This window comes from Chrysemys picta, chromosome 2 (genome assembly GCF_011386835.1).
Source record: "Chrysemys picta bellii isolate R12L10 chromosome 2, ASM1138683v2, whole genome shotgun sequence".
NCBI classification, from domain to species: domain Eukaryota; kingdom Metazoa; phylum Chordata; order Testudines; family Emydidae; genus Chrysemys; species Chrysemys picta.
In genome coordinates, this window is record NC_088792.1 from 228392519 (window position 1) to 228411874 (window position 19356).

At 40.6% G+C, this 19356-nt stretch overlaps 1 protein-coding gene across 6 annotated transcripts in view; it reads left to right on the forward strand.

The window, feature by feature from the left end:
- NKAIN3 (sodium/potassium transporting ATPase interacting 3) overlaps window positions 1-19356 on the forward strand; it is a 512275-nt gene that overhangs the window by 483325 nt on the left and 9594 nt on the right. For 2 of the 6 annotated variants that reach the window (XM_042845586.2, XM_024109582.3), the window contains 2 exons: window positions 17373-17452; window positions 18866-18898. The exons of 2 other annotated variants lie outside the window; for them this stretch is intronic. In XM_042845586.2, coding sequence (XP_042701520.1) covers window positions 17373-17452; window positions 18866-18895 — 110 coding nt within the window. In that variant the 3' untranslated portion in view covers window positions 18896-18898. Of the gene's footprint in view, window positions 1-17372; window positions 18544-18865; window positions 18899-19356 lie in introns of those variants that run through there. 2 more of the 6 variants (XM_065585639.1, XM_024109585.3) reach the window with 2 other exon arrangements.

Here is a 19356-nt window from a genome sequence, read left to right on the forward strand (position 1 = left end):
GCTGAGAAGTCCTGCAAGCAGAGCAGAAGAGACATGGGCATCTGGAAGAGAGACAAAGCTGGATAGGCCCCCAGGACGAGCCCTGGTATAGGAGCCAGCCCTATGGCAGGGAGAGGAGCAGCAGCATAGGTCACCCCACTGCCCACTCAGGTTTGGCCCCACAGCCCCTCCATCATGATGGGGGTGGGATGGCAAGACCAAAATTTAGTGAGTAGGGTTGCACCCTTGTGCAAGGGGGTCACAGCACTGCTCAGGAGGGGCTGCAGGGCCAAACCCTGAGTGGCATTGCAGCTCCAGGTTGCAATGCCACTCACTCAATTTTGGCCCCACCCTGATGGAAGGGCCACGGGGCCAAACCTTAGTGGGCAGTAAGGTGGCCAGTGCTGCTTCTGCTTGTTGCTGCCACGACACCATCTCCTGCACAAGTGCTATCCCAGGGGGCCTGCCTGGCCTCATCCTGCTCCTAACAGCCTGAGCACTGAGCACCTCCGCCAAAGTGCGAACGATGTGTAATGTATGTATGGCTGCGGGGATTGTTGAATAGAAATTCACCACTCAGCTTGTTATGCTCATACAAAGCACACAGGATCTTTATATAGGAAGGTAAATACACAGCATTTATTGAGAATACCACAATAGTTAGCATATGCTTTTTAGACACACACACACACATACACACACATTCCTGCAGTGATGTTTATAGTTACCAGTCCAGAGTCTGGATCAATCTAGTGGCCAGCCAGATTGGTCGCAGAGGGGAGCGGGGCTCTATCGGTCGCGATCCGATGCTTCTGGAGTGTGGCAAGACGAACCCAAAATCCCATGGCCAAGCACCCTGTTCTTATAGGTTTTTTTCTCTGTTGAAGCCTATGGATTTTGCTGTGTCAGTTTGTGACCGGTTACTTCTTAACTGATATAAACATTCCAGTACACCTCCGAGAGGGTCATCTTATCCTTTGTTCCGATTTAATCAATTGTCCTTAGGGGTGCCAGGCTTCACCTCAAGGTTGTCAATTTGCTCTTCATTATGGATGCGCATTGATGACTCTTTGATGTCCTTTAAGACTCTTCACTCCTTCTTCCTTGACTCTGGCTATAACAATGGCCTTCCCACCTTATCTTTTCCTGATGCATACATTCCTCATTCACACAAACAGATTGAGAATACAAACAGTAGTATTTTATATCGAGCAAAAAGGCATTGCAAATTAAACCTTGCTAAGTTTTACAATCAATAACCAAGACAATTCACATTGAGACCCAGGCCTTCAATGTTCCTCTAATCTACTTAACATAGACACAATAGAGAATCCTGTCCCTTACTTACTAAAACCTTAAAACAAAGAAATGTATATTTAACTAGACTGCCTAATTTGTAATACATATAGGAAACCATAGTAGACATTATAACTTATCCTAAAACAAAAGGGTGACCATAATCAGTCAGAAGGATTGTTCTGGTCTGTCATTCCTTTCTGCTATTCAAAAAGGGTGGCTGACAGGATGAAATCAAATCATACATTAATTCTCATAGTACATTATAAAATCCAGCTCCTACAGGCTGATGGGACAAACAAATCTTTATCAGTAAGGCAAATCTCCCAGAAGTAGTGATCAATTACAAGTGGGAAGGACATTGGGATCCCGATCCTTTGTTACACTCACTGTATATTACTTTCTGTTATCTTTCCTTATACATTTGTATTAACCTCTAATTTGCCTATTAACTCGCCTCCTCTGTCAGTACGGGTTTTGTGCTTGCTCAAATCAGTCTTTTCTGGTTGTGTGGTTACTTTTCTCTTCAGCGTGCCTTGCAAACATGATTACCTTGCCATTTCTTACACCTGTGCAATTCTACTTATGCTAAGTAAACATAAGCCGGCTCCGTCAGGCCTGAGCATGTTTTCACTCTTAACTCTCCCCACCATGAAGCTATAGAATCCTTTCTAAGGCTTCATCCAGGCCTGTATTTCATATACATCTCTGCTTCTCCTCAACTGCTTAATCAAGATCCAAACCTGCCAAATCAAAACACTTTACACAAATATTAATATGACTTGCACAATTACAAAGTCCATTGATATCATGCATATCCATAGATGTTCCCCGATACTGTACGCTAACTTCCACCACAGAGCATTTCTCCAGTGTGTCTATATTGCTTTGAATACTTCAATTGTCCAGTTTCCAAATGAACTATTCTGTGCGCCTACTCATTAAGGCTTGCACATTTAAATACAATGATGGTATGACCTGGTTTAACTGTACCACAATGTTTAGGGATACATTAATCAGAGGGACATCAGCTGATACATTGTGGATCTGATGTTGGGGAACTGGATAAATTATCTTGTCCTCTATTCAGGTGACCTGCCTGGGACTAAGTAAAACATCGCCAATCATAATAACATGTTTGAGTCCCATATTGAAGTGTCCGGCCCACAAAGTTACACAATATTTGCCTCTCCAGCCTTTGCAACCTTGGCTTGACCTTACCCCCATTGCCTCAGCCATACTGTGCCATTTTGGATTTCATCATCCAAGGTGAACCCACATGCCAGCAATGCACTTTGCTGTACATCACAATGACATAACCAGGTACCTCTTGGAACAACATAAGGTATCTGTGGCTTTCTAGAACCCCCTGTCCACCCCACCCCCTCACACAAACACCTGTTCTTACCAGCATCTGAAGACGGGTGACAAATTATTTTAAGATGCAACTCACCAGGGTTGGTTCCAATGTCCCTATGAAATGGGCACTATATATGCTTAATGCCTGACTTAACCCTGAGACCACGAGCATCACTGGCACCATATGATGGATCCACATCTCATTGACTTCACATCTTTTCTCACTATAATAAACATTTGAGTAGCACTGGACCCTGTACCAATCTATCTGTCATGAACTGTGCAGTTATTTGGAATCCACTATTATATCATCACACCAACTGGAAGACTTCATATGGTTGAATCCTTTTGAAATGCAGTCCTCTAGACTTATGTTTTATTAGAAGAGGACTTTCACCATAAATCAAAATAGTTACTATATTGGCATTGTACAGGGATGACCAGGAAGAAGGCTGACTGCATTTCAGCTGCGTTATGTATGACACAAACCATAAGTATTATAAGACACTAAACATCCTAATTAAACTTATTGAAAGCAGGAGACTTCTGAAACTTTCAGAACAGTGGCCAGCAGTTCCTAACTTAAACTATCATTAGGAATCTGTGAGATGCTGTTAGTATTACAATGACAGGCAATGAGGAGAAACACAATGTGTCGTTAATGGCTAGTACTTGAATATGCTTGACTGACCATCACAATAGAATGATAATAGGCTTTACTAGCTGGCACTGAAACAAGGTTGTTGCTGCCACATTTAAAGCATTCCCCTGGGTTTGGAGTGTTTTTATAAGACAGCAGTGACTAGCTTTATTTTAGGAGGCTTATATGGATACTTGTATCTTTCTGAGCTGTCTGCTCCAGAAATCTCCAAAGATTAACAATTGGGTCAGCCAAGAGCATGATGTACTGTTGAAGATGGAGGCAGGATGAAGTCACAGCCCCGGTATGTCCCCCAGGAGTGCCTTGAGCTGTGACCAAGAGTGGGTGGACTTCTCTGATAAAATGCTTTTTTTGTTCCATGGGTTATACAGTTATTGTCTGTCTGGAGATGAAGTGTCTAACCTGGCAGTTCTCAGATATGGTCTCAGGAGCTCCAGGGGCCCACGGAGCATCTGCTGGTGCTCTGTGAAGAATCGGCTGGTAACATGGTGCTGGCTGCTCCCCCTTGTTTCCAAGTGTTAAATCACATTAAAGACAGTTGAAAATATGTAACTATTTTGGTAATATCACTTTTCCATTTAAGCAGTTGCTGTAGTTGCAGATGTTATATGATCGTGAATGTCAGGGGAGATGAAACATGAGATCATGAATGCAGAAGTGTCCGTGAGACACACTATCTTTTGAGACATGGGTCATGAGATGAACATTTTTGAGACACCCTGGTCTAATCAATGACAACTTTTCTGGAGCTAGTTTTCAAGCCATAGCTCTGGTAGATTGTTTTTCATAGCAATCTGGCACCACTGATGAGGCATTGTGTGTTCAACTGGAAGCTGACTGTTTAGATTCATACCCCACATATTTCCTGTGCCACTTTTGCCCTCCTTTATCAGCCCCATCTTGCTAATACAAAGGATGAATCTTCTATGATGATCTTGAAATCCCTTTGATGCCCTCCTGCCCCTAGTACATGATGCTTATGCATCACAAGATTAACTTGAAATCCAAAATTGCTCCTAGACTAAGCTAACACAATGCATTCTGAAGTAAATAATGAAGACAAACACAGCCAGGGTCATTCCACTCCTTAAATTATCCCTACATGTTACTTTATTATTTACACTGAAGAAGTATGCAGTAGTCTCAACTAGCATCAGGATCCAGTTTGATAAGTGTTGTGGAAACACATGGATAGATAAGTTCCCAGCATCCAGTAACAAAATCTCTGGGAGCTACACAAAATAAAAACCTGTTTAACACTATCAGCACTAAAGACACTGGGTGAAATCCTGGCCCTGCTGAAGTCAGTGGTAAAACTCACATTGATTTCAATGGAGACAGTACTTGACTCTCTTATTCTACTGCAGAATAATGGACTTGCACTGTGACTCACCCCTTCAAAAATATCATAAGTCAAAAACTGAGAAAAGAAGTCGATTTCAGCCTCTGCCCTGCAGGTCAACGGGCAGATTGGATAGGGTATTCTTCATCTCCGGTTCTAAACTGTCATGCAGTATTGCTATGCACTATTAAACAATTGCTGGGTTCTGTCCCAGTAGTGACAAGGAGGTGGTACCCAGACATGCTATAAAAGTGAGCCTTGTATAAAAGTGTGTTGGGGCAGATCCTCACCCCAGCCAGGAAGGAGTTAAAGAGCTCCCTTGTGCACAATCAGAGCAGCCGGGAGGCTTGTCGAGCCTCGAGATGGGCAGGTCCTTAGAATAGAGAATCTCTGCTTAATGCAGGGCAGCACTCTGAAGGAGCAGAGCTGCAACTCAGAGCTCCCTGGCTTCTGGAAGCAGGGGTTTCTGACCAGGGAAATGGCTTGAAAGCCTAGGTCTCCCTGGCCCTCTCAGAGAGTAGATGGGCTGACATTTTTCTCTTTTTTTTCATCTCTTTGGCTCCTTGAAGACCTAGCACTCTGCTTTTTGTGGGCTGTGGGAGCATAGTGAGTTTTTGTTTGGACTTCTTTAACTTCTTCCCACAAGGGGGAGACACCATGGACATCTAGAGGGCTGTGCCCCAGGGGGTGCTAAAGAGGTATTGCCTGCTACAATGAGGCTATAGTCTGTCTTTAATAGCCACACGCACAATAAGGAGCAGTGGAGGGTCAGATATAGGCTATAGCACAGTGCCATATTTCAGAGGGGAGCCTTGACTCTGGGATGTGTTTCATGGAAAGAAGGAGTCATTCAGTTAGAAGAAACACACAAGCTGGTGCCCTTTCCAGATCATTATGTGTACATAGATAGATAATGGTCAATGACAGGGAGAATGGCAACATCTAAAAGACCCCCACACACGTTCTAGAAGTTCATCAAGAGAGCACATGCTATCGGAAAAAGTGAATCAAAAGACTTGGGAAAATCTGCCTGGCTTATTCTTGCCAATACCATTCTTGCCTGTGGTAAATTATTTATGTACGTCTTCACTGCAGACTTAACTCAGGCCTTTACTCAGGTGTTGGCCCTAAGACCCCTCCCATCCATACTGGTTTAAAATGATTCTTTAAACCAGGCTAGTTGACCCAGCTGTGGAATGGGTTAGAGCTCAGGTGCCACTTTCAGTAGGGCTAGTAACCCACCCACTTTGCAGTGAGGATGCACACTGAATCACTGGAGTGCTTGTAATTGTCCAGTGCCTTCCCACAATTCCCCCTGCATGCCCAGAAGGACACACAAGCTCTCCCACAATTCACTGGGAAATAATCATAAAGCAGCTCAACTTACTACAGCACAAAGAATCATTAGTCATGCTCCCAGAAGTCCTAGCAACACACAGGGGTGAGTACACACCAGGGAGGACACAGTAATATGGGTAGGGCTTTGTGTTGTGGCTGCTCACACCGAGGCTAGGCTAACCTAGGTATTCAGTTGTGTGTGCCAATCACCCAAGTTACCTCTGCAGATATACCCTTTGTATTCAGAGTAATTCTCATTCTTTCATGTGCAACATTAGGACAGTTAAAAAAATATGTTGTGATGCATAATTTAGCATTTTTTTAATGTTTTCTTGCTCCTATAAGGGTTCAGTGTCACAATGAATTATAGTTTAAACCATCAGAATACCTAGTGATACAGAAATACAGATACTAGCCTCTAGTCACCATTCTGGATGCTGAAAATACACATACACATGCCGACACACACACTTCCCTTAGGATTAAATTAGTTTACCGACTTAAAAATAAAAATGTGAGTCTTTTCAGTTAAACTGATACCTCATACTATGCAAATTTAATTCCTGTTCATTGTTTTTGCTACTGATAAATATATCTCTCTCTCTTCCCTTCAAATATGAATGTAATCTCCTTGGCCAGGGATTGTGCCTTCCTTTAAGTGTCCAGGAGACACTAATATAATAAATAATATTCCTATCAAGGTTAAACAATGCCTATAGTTAGTGTTCATGTATAGTTTATTAAATATGCCTCCTCATTTCCCATCTCCACTCATTCCTTCCCCATCCCCAAATACTCTATTCAGCAACCTTAACATACTGATTTGATTCCAGCTTCCACTTAGCTAATTTAATATTGATCTTGTTCTAGTCTCCACCTTCCACCTCCTTGGCCTTTCTGTTTAAATTAAATCTACGCTTAAATGGATGTTATCCCAAACCTCAGCTCCCAGCACCTTAGCTTTTCTGTTTAAATTGTATCTATTGTTAAATCAATCTTACTCCAGCTTCCATCTCCTAAACTTTTCACTTGACATCACATCTAGGCCTAAGTGATGCCAGTTCACGTCCTGAGCTTCCACTTGCCTTTCTGTTAAAGTTGAATCTCTTTTTAAATCTGTATTTCCACATCCAGTCCTGATCTTTGTACTTTTTCACTTCTAAGTGGCAGCTACCTTGAGTCTGTTTTTCTTTGTGGAATTTGTTCAGCAATTTATCAGAATCCCACACATCAGTGCAAATCCCATCTCCTCAAAATCTTAATTTTTCTTCATTTTATGCAGACAGGTTCTTCCAACTTCCAATCTTTGTTTTAAATCACATCTATTTCAGTGTTACTGTTCTTCAAGTGACAGTTTTTGCTATCTGGCATTGGGCTTAAGAACTCTAATTTAATAATAGCTTTCATGACTGCTTTTAATATGGGATGTGTGGGTCTGGATTGAAAGGTAATTGCATGTTGTGAGGACCTGTGTAGAGCTGAATAGATTATAGAGTTAATTAATCAGGTCTTACACCTAAATTATCCTGATTACATACTGGTAAAGGATTTTGGGATTCAGTAATTTGAATGGCTTCAGTTTAGATGCATATTCCCATTGCTTCCTTTTATGAATAGCTCTGCATGTTTGACTCATTTAAAAAACTCATGCATGAATTAGCAATTTAGAATTCTGAGCCTGCAGCTGTAGGCCCCCTGCCCTGTTAAGGAGACCAAGAAATGTAGAGGACAATCTAGCTTAGTTTTAATAAAAAGGAAGTTTCTAGTCTTTTTCCTTGCTAAGATAACCTTGAAAGTGTAAATCAATCCATACAGATCCCTGGGCTGAGAGCACAGTCATTCAATTTTCCTAAAGATCACAGATTATTCACAACTCTCTTGCAGCCCCCCAGGACTGTGCTTTGGAGTACAGAAAAAAACATACCCAGGAGTCCCTAGTTTCATGGAAAGATGCAGGCTCAAGATCACAATAGGTCCTAATGCACCAACCTATATCAAGTTCCCTCTCGGCCAGCTTCTCTGCAGAGCAGCTTGTATGGCCACCGGTCCCAAAGAGAAGTAGCTCAATAGCATGAGAGGTAGCATGGTGTATTGGCCCAAGGGACTGAGGGGACGGGAGATCAGGTGAGTAAGGGTCAGGTGCTGGGCTTTTGGGGGGGATGATGATTTTTTGGGTGGGGCAATAAGTGCTGGTGGCAAAACTGGCAAAAGCTTTAACTGGACTTGGACATCTGAATCCCATAGGCAGCTTTGAAAATCTCAGTGCTAAATGCCACAAACGAGAAAAGAAACCAATACATACCTTCAAGAAAATTGGCAAGTTGCTCTAGAAAAGGAAGACCTAGATTTTTATACTAAAATTAATATTTTATTAATATTAATATTAAATTAAAACAATCAAATTAAAACAAAAGAAATATTTATAGAAAACAGAGACATCACAACGTATTTTTAGGATGGCTACAATGACAGGACAAGAGAAAGGAGAAGACAAATACATTTAAAATAAGTGAGGTTTTAGCAAATTTCTTAGATACAAGTTAACACGTCACCTGCCTTGAAAGTTACTCCTGTTATAGTAAATGCTTGTTTATGAGTGGTTTCTGTTAGAAGGTTCCCGTAAAAGAACGTTCTTCCTCTGAATGACTTCTCCATTTGTGATCTGGGTTTTCTTCTGCAGGTGAACTTAAAGGGGTGAGCTATGTCCAGTATTCTAGACATCCAAAATATTTGGTAAAGCATTACTTCATCATTCATGTATTTAATGTTGAAAATATATTGCTCTAGGACATTCAGCTGTACTGTTACTTAATGTTTATTGGAACTTGATCATAAGAGAAGAATTAACTTCAGAAAATTACCTGACATAGCAATTCGGACTGTGGTAAAACAAGACAATAGCACTTGAGACAAGGAAGATAGAGAATTATAATCAGTACAACAATGAAAATTCAGATCACACTGACAAATAACTGAAGCAAGAAGATGATACAAGTACTAATATCAAAAGGCGAGAAACAGCCTTCTGGGTCTCTCACAGCATAAAAAACAAGCTTAGAGGAGCAAAATACCTAACTTACAAATTGGCATTGACCTGTAAATGGGATAGATCAGTTCCAGTCAATCTTAGCATCTGTACTAAACATTTTAAAAGGGCACCAGGCTTTATGGCCTCAAAACCAGCGGAGAGATAAAGGTGCACTAATACAGAACACATATCCCTGAATCAGCCTGCAGCAAAAGATCAAAGCGCATCTTCAAAAAGCAGACTGCTAGCTTTGTCTCCCCTGAAGCCAGCCTGGAATTTATCATTAAGATCCTGCTTTCTGAGGTGTGACTGAAGCTGTACTGCAACAACCTTTATATATAACAGTCTCCTTTACTGTTTGAACTAGTGGTGCTGTCTTTTTAACAGACCAGTGCGACATCTGTGTTGTTAGAGCTGCAGGGCATCATTTCTGTTCTCAGTACCGTATGAATTCGGTTGGTGGATGACTGGGGGGGGGTCTATGTTTTTGTATCCACATCCATGCATGGACTTTTTTTCCTCAATTTAACATGCACATTTGCACTGTAGCAATCTCATTATGAAGAAGTGCAGAAATCCCAGCGCATTATAAGTAAAGCAGTTAGATCAGGAAGGAAGCAAAAAGGACAAATTCAGTAGTTAGCCAAAACAAGTTCCATCAAGAATTCTTCTTTCCAAGTACCTTACCAGTTAAAATTAGCTAGTAGAAGTTAAAATAGTTGGCAGATATAACTCACACTTCAGTCACAGGCAGCACTGTACAGTTAGCCTGCCTCATGACCTATTTTGAACTAATCCTGTCTCGCCACTAACACCATTATTTTCAAAGGCAAACATTGCACACAACTTTCATTGTTTGAAACTGTTTTAAATAGAATTGTCAGCTTTTTACATAAATAAATGACAATCAATGCATTCATCAGTTTATTTCAGTCTTCAGAGGTGAATTTTTTTAAATTATTTTTATGATAATACTTTAGAAAAAGAAAAATCAGGAATTCCAAATATAATCAAGAAAAATATATAACTTGTAATATTTTGTTAGGAAAGTACTTGTGCAAAGCAGTGCTGCTATGTGGCATAATCTATAGCCAAATATGCAGAAAAGCATCTGACTCCAATGCCCATGTTGAGCTGCCCTGGTAAAATGAATATGAATCAAAATTCTAATTATAGGGAGAGAGAACTGTGGTAATGAAAACCAAAATGGAAACTAGAGAGGGCAAAATAACCTTGGTAAATCCAAGATCTCAGCGTGGCATTCATAGATGGCAGAGTATGGTCTGATAGGATTGGTAAATAAAAGTAATTAAGCAATTACTTTGCATTCATCTTTACAAATAATAAAATGTAGCTATTTACTTAAATCTAAAGAAAAATTGTCATGTGCATGTCAAGTTAGAGGATAGGAGGGACAACAGACACAGCCCCTTCAAAAGACTGTATCTTCCTGAACTCAAATTAAATATAAGAGGTTCTTAAAATTTACAGGTGCCTTGGTTACAGACTTCGTACATAATGGACACATCGAGAGAGATAATATAGAAAGGGTAATACTCCCCTTCAAGAGATTTTTACATGTCATCTCAGTTGAAGAGAGATCCTTAAAGACTAGAAAGCAATCAACATAAAAGCTTAATTTAAGAAAAGACTCTTAAAAATACTTTGTGAAATTGCACAGCATGTGGTTTAATTTCAATAATGGAGTGAAGCGTTAAGTAGCTTTCTAAAATATGGCTAGAGAACATTTTGCAAAGCACAGTTTTATGAGATTAAAGAGGGCCAAAGTGGTCCAGTGAAGGAAAGTTTGAGCCTCACTAACATGGTAACTTCTTTGATGCTCCTTATATCTTATTCTTGTACCCTGTCCCTGGCGGAGAATATGAAGCTCAGAATATGTTATGTTATGTTATGTTAATGTCTTGGTTGTTAAAACATTGAAGAAGTGGAAAGGCCATTCAGTACTGAAGATCATAGTTAAAATGGCTCCAGTCTTAGTGTCCTCCAAGTGTACTCATGACAGAACATTTCTTAGATTTAGTCATTCAAGAAACACCATCAGAATAGTACTCAAGTGTCAAAATATGAACACCCAAAATTAGGGAGCAAAGTTTAAAATATGGGTCTATCTGTCCTGCCCAAGGCAGAGAGGGAGGGAGTCCAATATCAGAGCAAGGAATATGACTCTGGAAAGCCCTTTAAACCCTGAAATCTCTCCCTCCAATCCCAAGTAATTACAACCATTTTAAAAAGTTGTTTTCTAATAATTTTTTGTCCCCTGTTCTTTCTTTGCCCCTTTTGTCTCACCTGGTACTTTTTGGAGACAGCGACACAATCACATAATCATATCTTTCTATTGATGTTGCCTCTGGTCTCTCTACTGAACTGTTTCCCCTTGTAATAGGGAGGCAGTTTCTAGGCTCCTGCAGAGAAGTGCAGGGTTTTTCTGTGGAACCCCCTCAACTCAGGTGCTAGAGCCGTGTATAAAGATGCAAAATAATTACTGTTGGCCCATGCTGGTAAGTGGATCTGGTTAGCTCGACCCAGGATATAAGAGTGGAGTGTCTCTTGAGAGCAGAGGGAACTGCGGGGGAGGGAGGAGTTGCTCAAGGGAAATCCTGCTTGCAAAGACAGCTTAGGCTGAGCGTTTATACTTAGTCGGTGTCTGAATTACAAATAATTCAGACCTGAGGATGGAGGTAAATTTGAACTTTATACATTGAGTCTGTCACACCAATTTTATATTCATACAACTGTATTGGCTTCCTCTTCCTAACGGAGCCTATTGAGGTCCCTTATTGAATTTAGGTTCTTTTCCTAGCCAGAGTCTACTACCTGTCCACTCAAGGCGACCAACTTTCTACTAAGTATATCTTGCACAATTCATATGCCCTTTCATGAATTATCACCGTTACATTAACACACACATTCATCAAATCATAATTCAAACAAATTTCAAATAATGCGACAAAACAAACTACACAGAACTATGGATAAGCAAAATTATACTTTATGTAAATGACACCTGCCAGTAGCTTCTCTAAAGGGGCATCAAGCTTTGGGGCTTACACAAGTATAAAGGATCTTCTTGATCTTACCTTCTCCAAAGTCATTTCAGGCTGAACTACTCAACATGGTGTTAATGTGGTGATCCTGCAAGAGCACAGTGTGTATTTTGCATACGGATGTTCTGCTTACACCTCCATGTTCAGCCACATCTAAAACTTGTAAAAAGCAACAGAGAGGCCTGTGGCACCTTTAAGACTAACAGATGTATTGGAGCATAAGCTTTCATGGGTGAATACCCACTTCGTCAGACGAAAGCTTATGCTCCAATACTTCTGTTAGTCTTAAAGGTGCCACAGGACTCTCTGTTGCTTTTTACAGATCCAGACTAACATGGCTACCCCTCTGATATCTAAAACTTGGTCACTTTGAAAGGAAATATTGGTAATATAACAATGGCCTGACAAGCTATGGCAGCTATATAGAATCATAGAGGTGTAGGACTGGAAGGGACCTCAAAAGGTCTTTTAGTAATGTCCTCTGCACTCATCCTGCAGAGATCCTGTAAACAGCAGGTTACTGTAATGGGTTATGGCCAAAGAAACTGTTTTGTGGGATAAATAATCTTTTCAAACCCCTTTTCTTATCCTTCTATGCTTTCTGCCCAAACCTGAAAAGAAATTTTAGCATCAGCACATGGGAGAAAGCACTGGATTAATAGCAATAAAACATATTTGGATGTCAGCTATCCAGCAAAGAATAGATCTTAACATTTTTAATGATAACAGGAGCACCTCATTGGACCAGCAGTGTTTTACACTCTTCTCACTGAGGGAGATTGACAGCCATTCCCCCCCTACACCGCCCCCAAGTAAGTGAACATCATTTTAATAGACTGCCCATAGTAGTAGTCAAGGCAGTTTTGCAGCTTCCAAGATCAGCACGTAGTGAAGTCTTAAAGAACGTTTCACACTGGCCATTAAGCATCCGACACAGCCACAAAACTGAAGCAACACAAGAAGAGAGCAATTCCCTGGAAATATGGATCATGTTTTGCAGCCAGCTGCAGATAAAATAACTAGTTTCCTCTATAACCAGCAATTATCTGCAGGGTGCTGAAAATTCTCTCCCTAGTTTTGTAAGTGTATCTCTGCAAGAAAGTAGTTAATGACTGGACTCCATGCAGTGTTCTTTTCTAGTGACTGAATATCACTATTGCTAAACTGGTTTTTTTTTAATGCATAGGGTATATAACTGCATAGAAAATCAAATGATATTTCCATAGAACTTTATTCACAATATATGTGGCTCTCTGGATTAAAGCTTATTATAATAGTCTTATGGATCCATAGCAGGGATTGCCTATAATTCATTAACCAAGCAAGAGATAAATAAATCAGTTATTCAGTGCCACCTAGCCTAGGTTTTTTTTTTCTCGGGGGGTCTACATAAATGTTAATGCTTTTTACTCTGTCTCCATTTTAACAAAGAGAAACATGCATCTTAAAAGCTCACTGAAGCAGAAGCAAAGAGTTTTGTTTGATAGACATTTGACTCCTATAGTCAAACTTGAGTTGTCTCTTATAGCTGGCTGGTACACAGAAATATTTCCTTTCTCGGGCTGAGAATAGCAGCTCAGATATCTCCATAGTTAATAGCTACCTTTTCTTTGCTGTTTCCATCCTGGGGATCACCTGAGACATAAGTGAAAAAAGCAGGTCAAATGAGATCATATTTCTAAAAATGTATTATATGAAAAATAATTTATAATTAAAATAACTGAAAATTAATCTTTTATAGAGAAACTACATAAAGAAGAATTCTAATTTGAAAAACTGTCAGCCAGATTTACATAAAACACAGCTTATAAGGAAAAAATGACATTTTCCTTTGTTGTCTCATGTGATAGACCTGTTTCTTGTTTTGAGAGCTATCTTAATATGGATTCGAAGTCAAGTATCTGATAGCTCCAAATTTGCATGACGTGATAAATTATTTCTTATGTCAGGCAAAGATGCATTAGTGTTGGCAATCAGTAATATTCATTAGCCTCGTTTTCTACACAAAAGTATATTAGGGAAAGATTAGCTGGTTTAAGTTCTCCTTTTGCTTATGGATGCAGATTGTTTGTGATTAGTGAGAGAAGGATTGTGTTTAATTCTGAAGTGGTGAATTATCCAAAAGAAATGTATTTCCTAAGTTTAAGTTTCCTTCCTAGGAAGCTGTAGTTTTTGATAATGAAAAGTATTTTGTTTAGCAAGATATGCTTAGAGAGCTATGGCACCTCACTTATCACATGACCTCACTAAGTAATAATCCTTCTCAGGGGTTTGAGAAGGCCAGGCTGGAAGACCACAAGGAGATTGTTACTGTGAACATAATTTCTTGTGAGACATGAATTGGTAGTTGTGTCTACTATGTTTGACTCCTACACAAGAAATAGCTGAAAATGTCTACAGACAAAAGGCTTTTTAAAAGATACATCCCATTGCTGCTGTCTTTCACTCTGGGTGTTTGTATTGTATTTTGTTATAAGAGTCTGAATGAATGTTGAAAAGTAAAACAAATACCGTTCAATGGAAAAGTGGCAGACACACTTTGGCTGGCACACTGACTGTGCTAGCTTTTCTCAATATGATGTGATGTTAAATTAGCTGTGAGACAATGGCCTTGTGGCTAAGGCATTAGACTGCAACTCAGGATATCTGGGGGGTTGCAAAGTTATTGTGTGTGGAGGGGGGAAGGGTTGCGGTACCGCTACCCTTACTTCTGCGCTGCTGCAGGCGGTGGTGCCGCCTTCAGAGCTGGGCACCTGGAGAGCAGTGGCAGCTGGCTGGAAGCCCAGCTCTGAAGGCTGAGTCACCACCAGCAGCAGCACAGAAGTAAGGATGACATGGTATCAGGGCCGGCTCTACCATTTTTGCCGCCCCAACCAAACAAAGCTTCTCGGACTGCCAAAGCAAAAAACAAACAAACAAACAAAATGCTTGGACTGTGCCACCCCAAGAATGGACGGAATGCCGCCCCTTAGCACATGCTGCCCCAGACACGTTTCCTCCGCTGGTGCCTGGAGCTGGCCCTGCATGGTACGGTATTGTCACCCTTACTTCTGCACTGCTGCCTGCAGAATTGGACCCTCAGTCAGCAGCTACCATTCTCCAGCTGCCTAGCTCTGAAGGCAGCAGCGCAGAAGTAGGGGTGGCACGGTATGGTATTGCCACCCTTACTTCTGCACCGCTGGTGGCTGAGTGCTGGTGGTTAGGTGCACCCAGCCAACAGCCTCTGCTCTCCGGCCACCCAGCTCTGAAAGCAGCACAGAAAGAAGGGTGGCAATACCGCAACCCCCCTAAAATAACCTTGTAACCCCCCTGCAATTCCCTTTTGAGTCAGGATCCCCAATTTGAGAAACGTTGGTCTCCACTGTGAAATCTGTACAGCATAGGGTAAAAGCACACAAAAGACCAGACTGCACAGAGGGGTGGAGGGAGCAGATTTCACAGTCCGTGATGCGTTTTTCATGGCCGTGAATTTGGTAGGGCCCTACAGATAAGCTAACAAGGCCCAGATTTTTTAAGTCTTTAGGTGTTGTGCACTCAGCATTGCAACTCCTAACTGATTTAGAACCCTAAATCTCATTTTCAAAAGGAATGTAGGCACTTAGGTGCCTAAGTCCCATTGAGTGCCCAACGCTCTTTTGAAAATGAGATGTAGGCACCTAAATCAGTTAGGCATTGCAATGCTGAGTGCCTCAATGCCTAAATACCTTTAAAATCTGGGCCCAGCTTCCTACCATCAATGGGAAAGCCCACTGAAGGCAAAGGGAGTCTTCCCATAGATTTCAGTGGGCTGTAGATCAGGCCCTTAATCTCAGTTCCTCGTCTATAAAACAGGGATAACAGTGCCTTCTCTGTCTCTTAGGCCTGGTGTACACTACAAAGTTATGTCAATGCAAGGCAGCTTACGTGGACCTAACTCTTAAGCATCTACACTAAAATGTAGCTCCCATGGATGTAACTACATTGACTTAACAACTCCACCTCCAGACAGGCATAGCACTTAGGCTGATGTAGTTAAGGTGACACAGTGTCCGTGTAGACACTATGTTACTCACATTGCATGTTGGTTGTCAGTCCCATGTGGGGCTCACAGCTGGAGCCCCGTTGCCGGGGGCTGACAGCTGGAGCCCTGCCTTGCTATGTGTCTGTACAGTGCTTAGCACAAGGGGTTCTGATTTTATTAAGATCTATAGATGCTACAGCAATACAAATAATAGCATTTGATAGTGATGGATTGAAGAATCTTCATGTGCTGTGAATTGAGCACATCAGCACTGGGGATTGAAAAGGCAATTCCATACAAGAACACACTCTTACTATCACACACAAATTCAGAGCGAACAAATGTTTTCCCTGAAGCAGTTGAGCTGCACCTTTCTCAGTGTCTTCCTGCTACTGGATGCCCAGAGCAGTCTTGATATAGTTGACTCTCCACCCTCTGAACTCAGTGATGAGAAATATGAAAAAATGTGGCTTGGTGTAGGTGTTGGAACTGAAGAACCTTGTTAAGAATGAAGAGCTACAAGACACAAACATAATTACTTGAATGAGAACTCCTCTGTGAGCACAAGAAGTGGAATTAGTGACCTCTCAAATGCAGATATTCTTTCATTATTTCTGATGTAGAAATCTTGAAAGAAAAGGTGAGATGCTTTCTCAGATCACCTGCCCGAAGAGGTTTGTTCAGAGACGCCTCTGCCTCCTTTCGATTTTCATTCATCATTTTAATGTCACAAATAAGGGGACAAACTGCTGTCTGTCTCACATATGTAACTTCCATTGATTTGTATATGTTTCACTGCAACCAGAATTTGGCTCACCGGGTCCAAAACCTTCACTTCTTTGCCAAACTAATCCCCCCCGCGCGCGCACACACACACACACACACACACACACACGCACACACACACACACACACTTCCATAGGGTTTTGATTTGAGCAAGAACTGCTTGATCAGATCCCCTGGCAATAAAAGGCCACATTACCACAACATGGCCTTCACGTGCACACCGCAAACACTACCATCCCCTTTTGGAAGCATGCAGACACTAGAGTGCACAGCCTTTGGGTCGGGTGATAGACTAATGTCTCCCTGCACAGAATTAAACAGGCACAAAAGGAGGCTGGGTTGAGGCCTCTCTGCAAATGAGTCTCACAATATTTTTTCATTTACGTGTATGTTTCTTGTCTGTGTGTATGTTCTTTATTTCTATTATTATTTATTATTCAGATCGTTTTTCCATTTTTAATTCTGTTTGTGTGCTTTTGTTTCCATTTATTCATTTCTGGAACTGTTGTATTTTCAGTTGATTTCATAGGTGGACTTGACACATACTGCTATCGGCAACCCCCCCTGGAACATGTTGAGTTAAAGCCTGTAAAGCCTGTAAGTAAGGTTTTAGTCATACGGACAATATTAATCCTTCTAACTGGACTGAAAACTACTCTGCTGCTCAAATAGTTTTGACATGAGATTACTAATGATTTCATTATAATTTACCACTAAACATGCTAAAACACTCTACACTTTATGGCTCACATCCGCCAAAACAATGATGAGTGGATATTTTTCATTTTATTATGACTAATTTTTTTTTACACTATGAAGTGTTGGGGTTGGCATCAGTGGGTTCAGAAACACTGAAGGGAAGAAATTCTTCTCTGCCAGCTGTGAAACTGGAATAGTGTAGGTATATTGCTGCTACTGTCTCACTGCCTAGGCCTTAATGCAATAACCCCTTAAAGGAGAGGCAGAAACTCTTATGTTTGGCCAGATAGTCTAAGCTGTAGAAAATGACTTGCTGAGCCAATGCAAGTTCACCAAGATCAATCCATGGATCATCACTAAAACTCAACTAACTCTTCACCACAAGTGACTTGCTTCCACAATTAAAATGCCATTGTTTCCATTGTTTATTCAAATAAAATATTCTCTAGTACATAAAAGCCACACTTCCAAAATGTTCCTTTTTGGTTTGTTTTTGTATTTGGGGTAAATCTATGCACTAGCAGATGTTAGCAATGCATCACTTTGGCAGAATCTCAGATACCTTCAGATGTGGGACACTTCAAAGTATATTTGCAAAATAGATCACTTGAAAATTCTTGTCAGGTGTTTATAAATTGCTGTCCTGATCCTATGTGTCATGAAATTCACATCAGAATCTTTCATGCATAGTAAGATGAAGCCAAAGTGCAGCTGACTAACTGAACTTGATGTGACACAATTCACTGTTTTTTAGCTAGCCGATAAGAGAATTAAAGGTTACATTTTTAAAACGATTTATTTAGAATGTTTTCACATGTTTACAAATCCTTGCCATGTAAATATCTGAAACAAAACAATCATTATAACTGTTAGTTTTTGTTTAAAGAGGTATTATACAGGAATATAGTAATCAGACCTTTCTATTTAACAGGATGTCACCACATTATAGAGTCAAGTATCAGAGGGGTAGCCGTGTTAGTCTGGATCTGTAAAAAGCAACAGAGTCCTGTGGCACCTTTAAGACTAACAGATGTATTGGAGCATAAGCTTTCATGGGTGAATGCATCCGACGAAGTGGGCATTCACCCACGAAAGCTTATGCTCCAATACTTCTGTTAGTCTTAAAGGTGCCACAGGACTCTCTGTTGCTGCTTACCACATTATAGAGTGAGCATCATTACAACACTTATGTCGTTTCTAGTGATTTTATTAAATTGAGTAAAATCACTATATACGCATATTTAACAGACCAGGTATGTCTATCAAATATTAATATTCAAAAAATGGACAGGTGTGCTGTCTTTTTTGCAGGTGAATGTACTTTGTCTGAGTACTGAATAAAAGGTAACCAAATATCTAAATATTTCTCTGTCTTCTGTCTTTTTAAGATTGTTTTTGTTTTCCTGGTGTATGTGTTGGGGGATTGGAAGAGATCTGGGCGGGACTGTTAATTTAAAGAGAACTGTTACTTACACTGTGTTTGGGTTGGACATTTGCTCCCTGAAATCTGAATTGGGTTTTCATTACTCTTAGAATGTTGTCAAATATAAATTTTCACTCATGTGCACCAGCATTTGGTTGTAGAAATGTACATGATGAAGAATGTTTCAATCTTTTTTACCATTACAGAGAGATTATATAGTGTGGAATTATGAAAGCCCCAAAAGAATAAGAAACAATTGCAATGTAATAGTGTGGGAGTGGAAGAAGTATCAAATTAAGACAACTAATAAGGCAAAGAACTGATCAGTTTATGATCATATTGCTAGGATCTGCATTTACAAAAGTATTCCATGAAGAGT